General features: G+C 33.1%; 1 protein-coding gene across 1 annotated transcript in view; it reads right to left on the bottom strand.

Annotated features, from left to right (window-relative positions):
• Nucleotides 1-4,848: 4,848 nt before the first annotated feature.
• Nucleotides 4,849-6,797, bottom strand: part of LOC110024411 (polygalacturonase-like) — an 8,345-nt gene continuing 6,396 nt past the window's right edge. The window contains exons 6-10 of the mRNA XM_020724362.1: nt 6,561-6,768; nt 5,740-5,821; nt 5,516-5,624; nt 5,227-5,343; nt 4,849-5,136 (exon numbers count right to left, since the gene is read on the bottom strand). Of these exons, the coding sequence (XP_020580021.1) occupies nt 4,849-5,136; nt 5,227-5,343; nt 5,516-5,624; nt 5,740-5,821; nt 6,561-6,768 (804 nt within the window). The remainder of the gene's footprint in view (nt 5,137-5,226; nt 5,344-5,515; nt 5,625-5,739; nt 5,822-6,560; nt 6,769-6,797) is intronic.

Here is a 6,797-nt window from a genome sequence, read left to right as displayed (position 1 = left end):
CTATTTCTGATAGAGCTCCAATATAATTTGTTTGATTTGCTCTGATGATTCACGAGGATATATTATCTTGTTCTTGTCATGAATTTCTTTTAGGGAGACCTCTTGAGATTTTGATTCTCGAATATTGGAAATATTGGCTGTGATGACTTTATTAATTTGAATTATTTTGTCATCGATAATAATTGCAGGCCACTATTTGATGAAGAGGATCTGTCATAAGCATTTGTTATTAATGTTGTCTTGTTCATGACATAAAAGATTTATTCTTCTAACTCGGATTATGGAAAGAGGCAATAATTTTGGTCTTAGCTCATGATGAGAACAAAAAAAAAATCCCTACATATTATGTAAGTATAGTCTTAGATGGAGTTGAACTAAGATATATGATAATTGAGAGGCTTACACTAGCTTCAATCAGCTTATATGAATGTTACATCGTTACTTCAAGCTCATATGTTTCACATTGTAACTGACCATCCATTGAAGTTGGTGTTAGGAAACTTCATAAGTGACAAGTGGAACTAAGAATATTTGATCTCTCTTTTGTACCAAGAACAAGCTTAGATGGTCACCAACTTTTTGACAAATTTTACATACCAACAAATGGATGAAGCTAATACTCATAAAGAGAAATTATGGATACATTTTGTGGATAGGTTTCTACACTCTAGGGGACCACGAATAGAAGTTTTGAAATCCCCCCCACTTGAGATTGAATACAATCTTAAGGAATAGTATATTACCACTAGAAATGAAAATATTACCTTACGATGAGCCCAATCTCTAAGTGAAACCATAGAAAAAGCAATCGATGCACTAACTCTCACGAGCATATTTATGACAGACTTATGTTCATTTATAAGTTCCTTAAAATTAATGGTACTCGATTTCTTGAAAAAACTACTCTATAAAAAACTTTTCACAATCAATAACAGAGAGAATATTATGATCAGCGAAATTTGAGAGATTTTATTTTTTCATCTTAAGCATTAATCTCAGTATAATTTTAATGAAAATTCATTTTTTTCCAAAAAATGAATTCATTAAATATATTATGAGGGTACAACTTATGTATCATTAAACCTATTAAATGGTATGATCTTATATGGCAAATTGGCTACTCAAATTCTTATAGTCATTCCAAACACTTAGAATCATATTCGAACTTGCAACAATTATTTTAATTTTCCTGCATCTTAATTCTCTAATCCTTAACATTCAAGTAGATATTGAATGTTTGCATGCTAAATCATCTCCCTAAACCACAAGTTAAGCTTAGTTGGACTAACCCCCAACTTTGTTCCAAGAAATTAATGAGTAGAGCGAGAGAGAGAGCCGCCCCTGTGGCAAGTATAAATGAGCACCCCACCATGATAGCGACAAAATTCGTCTAATAAGTCTAGTGCTAGGTACTGCCAATTTAAGGTGGCAACTTAACTTAAAGTCGCTGATGAGCCCAAAGTGTCATAAAACTTGAACCAATAACATGTCAAGGTAAATAGCAAACTTACCAATCAACATTTCCTTGAGGAACTCCGATGAAGTGTACTGAATGATGTTCAATTCTACATCTTGCAAAGCCTTAAAGCTCAACATCTCCTTGGGCGTCAACGCAATGAGGCTCGATATCTCCCCGACAAATTTTTGTTGCAATGTTGCGATGTTCCAAGCGCTCTTGTTACAAGCAAAACAGAACTTCCTCCTTCTTGGAATGATTTTCTATACTTCTTTTATGTTGCAAGTAGGGCTGTAAACGAGCCGAGCTTGAGCGAGGTCAGGCTTGGCTCGTGTTCGAAATCGGCTCGTGAACAGTGTGTTCGTGTTCGGCTCGATTTAAATATTCGTGTTCGTGTTCAGCTCGAAATTGGCTTGTTAAACTAAAATTGAGAAAAATAGATGTAAAGTGTGGGATTCGAACATGGATCAAATCTATACAAAAAAAGACACTAACCACATTGTCACATGAGGTGTTATGATTTAAACTTAGACATAAATATATATAATATATTAGTATATAAATAATATATGTAATATATTGTTATATAAAAAGTTATATAATTTTTTTTCCTCGAGTCATTTCGAGCCGAACACGAACGAACAAACTGTTGTTCGTGTTCGGCTCGTTTACAGTTCGAGCTTATAAGTTTGTTCGTGTTCCGCTCGTTAGGCTTAACGAACGAGCCGAATACGAGCTGCTCAACGAGCCGAACACGAGTTGTTCACGAACAACGAGCCAAATTGACAGCCCTAGTTGCAAGGCCACCATAAACCTCTCCTTAGAAACATTTATCTTCCCGATAGTAATTTTATTTATCAGAATAAGTCAAAGGATAGAGCAATCCTGGGCCAATGTCAAAAGAAGAAAAACATTTTTTGAAAATTGATGATTTATGTGAAAGATTTTTACAACATCCATGCGATGCACTTATTAGCCAAATAGGAAGCTAATGCTTGAAATGAACATTTAACTCTTAGTGTCATTGCCCTGTAAAACTCATGATTGCGTTCTTTTTTGACACATAACAACATATGTATAAACATCTAAAGTTCATATTTAGAACTTATTTGAAATCACATGATGAGTATTTTGTAACATAAAAGGGGTCGCAATGGACATACAACCTTGGTAATGTTATCGATACATAGAAGCTCTAAAATTTCTTTTATTTTACATCAAAAATATTTTTATTAGTAACACCTCATCATGGCCCACCTCATCAAAAAATTATACCATAAGAGGAACAATCCAACTCCTACTCAAAGGTTCGAGAGACTACCCCATGAGGGCACATGCTGCCCCCAAGGGAATGATAGTTTAAGGATACTATAGGTCTAAAATGTTACTCCCTACAATAGAGCTATGGCCCCCAGGTGAAGGAAATTATAACTCAGTAATGGTGACATTGCTCCTCACCTGGCTTTTGGTTTGAACCATGAGCATAACAAAACCAAAGTCCTTTTCAGCGAATCAATGTCAAAAGGCTGACATACGTCCACAATCATTTATAAGATGTTGCAAACCCACATCATCACCTTATCATTGAGATGTCATTAGGGGTCTCAAAAAATTGCCCGACAAGTCAACTTGACTCGAGCACAATTCAAAAAATTAGAGTTCGGGTTAACTAGCCAGCCCTAATTTGACAAAAAATGACCAGCTAACATTAATTGAATTGAAATTGATCTGTCAATTCAAAATTGACTCGAGACTGACTCAAAATCTACTTGAATTTGACCAGATTATAACCTAAATAGTTGTTATGTCTTACATTAAATGGGTTACACGGGTGACATTTAGGTTAGCGATGGGTTAAAGGCGGCTCAGGTTTGGGTGAAGCAGTTTTGGGTCAAGTTGATTTCGGGTCAAATCAAAACCTTACATATGAACCCCATTTGACACCTCTAAATGTCATGGACAAGCTTCGTAATGTACGACCTATAATTTAATATTATTTTATATTTCTATGTAATCTGACATTGGTAAAAAAACATCGAAGTTTAATATACAAATAGATGCATCATCCTACTTGAGGAGGAATCCCTCTATTATCTCTCCGATCATAATCATTTCTTTCATCCTCCTCCCTCACTCATTACGAGAACTAAAAGTTGAGGCTTGGAGAGCTCGTCCACTCTTTCATTGTGCACCCTTCTTACAAATGTTCCTTCAAAGATGTGTGAGCCCACGGATGATACACAACCCTAAGTCCTAAAATGATTCAACACCATCAGCATTATTATGTGTAAATATTCTCGAATCTTTCCAAGATAATAATTCTGGGAACCATCAACTTTTTTACTCTATTTCGCCCTACAAATCCAACCGTTTTTATTGTCATTTTTTAATTCCTCACCATATGGCATAAGAATATTGATGCTCCATCCATCCAAAGATTTTTTTTTTTTTGCATAAAAAAGAAGCAAAGCAAGATATGTATCTTGTCCAATTACAGTTGAAACTATAGTTGAACAAAATTCTGGCCTTTTCAGACTCTTTGCAAACTTATTCAGAACAAAATCAAAAGGTTTTATAGTTGTTAAAAAAGTGTTCCAAACCCAATTTAAATTCTTAGCTAAACATTGTATTTTAGCTTGAGTGAGCCACGATATGAAAATGTTTGGGGCATTTTCACACATACCACCTAACACATTTTTACAAGTACTATGTGAATTATATTTTTAAAATTACAAAACTAATTTTTATATTTATCATATTCAAATATATTTGGTTATAAATAGTATTTTCATTATAAAAATTATTAAAAAGTAACCAAAAATGTACACTGGCACCTTTTTGAAAAGCAATGATGTGAAAAAGTTCCATTTTAGGCCCATTTGACACTGCTAATCAAGTTGTTCGTAAATTTAGCTGTAAATTTAATTTTAGAAATTTAAAAACCAAATTTTAGTTTAAAGCAATGATGAGAGCTATAAATTTTCTCTTTGAAAAAAAATACAATAACAATTGTCAGTTTGAAGGAAGTACAATCCAATATGAAAATGATGGATGATAAAAGTATAAAATTAGGGACAAACATATCACAAATAAAAAGAAATATTAAGACATAACTAGAGATGGAGAGATGAACCATCACCAATAAAGGCGCAAAAGAAAATTTATTGGGTGATTTTTTACTTGTCTATCATAAATCTCGAAAGATAAATTATAATTTAAACATCTCACAAATCAAAAAAAATTGCAATAAAGGTCATAAAATCTCCATAAACTTTAAAAATTACAATCTTTTTATGACATTTTTGTCAAAATATACATCATTACAGACTTCTTATATTACAAATGACTTCTCAAATTCTATATTAAATTAAAATGGCATAAATACATCAGCCTTAATAATCATCAACGGGGTCTTGATGGCCAAAGTATGGAAGCCCAAATTCATGTATATGATTCAGCTTGCATGGAGTTGGAAGCACTGTTCCTATCTTACTCCAGCGGACATTGTTGCAGAAGCTTTTAACAGCAGGAACATCATCAGCAGCCGTTATATTGATGTCTTCTAAAACGATGTCGTTGCATGGAAAACTGTTGCTGCAGTTGAAATTTGTTGCATACGTGGAACCAGATGTTCCCTTAATGTTCTTATAGTGCACATGGCTTATTTGCACTGCAGAGCCCTGCAAATTGCAAATTTCTTTTCTAAGTATTTAGAATTTTTCAGAACAGATATATCTTGTGAAATTATATACATACATATGGGTGATTACCTGCTGCTTGCATGGCGTCGTTTCGTCGCAGTAATTCTGATCTATGATTATTGGATTCTGGACGTCATCTATGTTAATATTCTGGAATATAATGTTCTCTGCATTGCCCTTCCCACCCTGCAAAAGCAGATTAATTGGGGGCTCATTTGAGTAAGTATCCAATCACCCACATGTTTATGAGTACGTGCCAAAATGTAACCATACAAACATTGATTATATTAAAAGAAAGAAATTAAGAGATAAATGAGATTAAAAATTAAGTAGGCAGTGATTAATTATGATTAATCACCTGCCATGTCTTAATCCGGACTCCATTAGTAGTGCCGCGAAGTTGTGCATTGTCTACCGTAACATCTGATACATAAGCTTCGGAATTATTAGCTCCTAAGCTCCCAATACTGGTAGAAAAATAAAATGACTCATCAAATAAGAAAATATGTAATAACCAGCAGTTTAATTAATGTTCTGAATATATTATTCTATGTTTTATTTATTGATTAAGTAAATCAACACCTGATACCATGGCCAGGACCGCAAACAGTGCTGGTGACTCTGACACTTTGAGATCCATTTACAATGGCAATGCAATCATCACCTGCAGTATACCCCGGCGATTATAAATATATATATATACATTGTGTTTGAATGAATATATGTGCAAGTTTGTATTTTAGCTAAAGGATATCATAATCATCACATTTACATTTAGTAAAATTTACATTAATACCACAAAACTTTTATGTGTTTACATATCTTATATGCACCCAAAGTTTGATATATATATTTACATTTTTAATACCTTGGCTTTGATAAATTTATGCATGTAAAGATATATTTCACTTTTAAAAATATAGTGATTGTGGTATTTTTTATGTGATGATCGAAACTCTGACTGTTTGCATGTAAATACGAGAGTTTAGGTGTTGGATATGTAAATACATAAGAAATATGTGGTATGTATGTAAATGCACCTTATAATTTTCAACAAATAATAATATTTCTATTACTATGAAAGGAATTTAATTTCTTGAAAAGAGAGGTGATATAAGAAAATGCGGGGTAGCAATTAAAAAAATACTTTTTTTCTTAAATAATTCCTTAAAAATAATTCAAAATTAGATTGCACTAAAAATTATTACATGCACAGTGTGCATGTAGAATCCATGTACAACACTGTTGTACAAGTATAAACCTGTGTACAACACTGTTCTACATGGAATCAGCATACATGCGGACTCCGTACGTAATATTCTCTCGTGATAATCTATCAATTAACGAAACTTACTTAAAATTAAAAAAAAACAATTAAATGCATGCATAATTGTATTAATTACCAGTTCCTATATTGCAATGATTTATCTGTATATATTTGGTTTCTGCGACTTGAATTCCATCTGTGTTTGGACTCGTCTCCGGCGCTTCAATGTTGATGCTTGCCGCAGTAACATTTCTGCAGGTATCGAATTTGATGTGAATCTGTGGGCTATTTTTCAAGTTCAGATTCTTCACTGTTAAGTAATTGCATGATCTGAAAGTTAAGGCCTGCATTCATTTTTAAATATATATATATA

Source organism: Phalaenopsis equestris, unplaced genomic scaffold (assembly GCF_001263595.1).
Source record: "Phalaenopsis equestris unplaced genomic scaffold, ASM126359v1 Scaffold000256, whole genome shotgun sequence".
Taxonomy (NCBI): Eukaryota; Viridiplantae; Streptophyta; class Magnoliopsida; order Asparagales; family Orchidaceae; genus Phalaenopsis; species Phalaenopsis equestris.
Note: the sequence above shows the minus strand (reverse complement) of the source record. Positions and strands in the feature narration are given on the sequence as shown.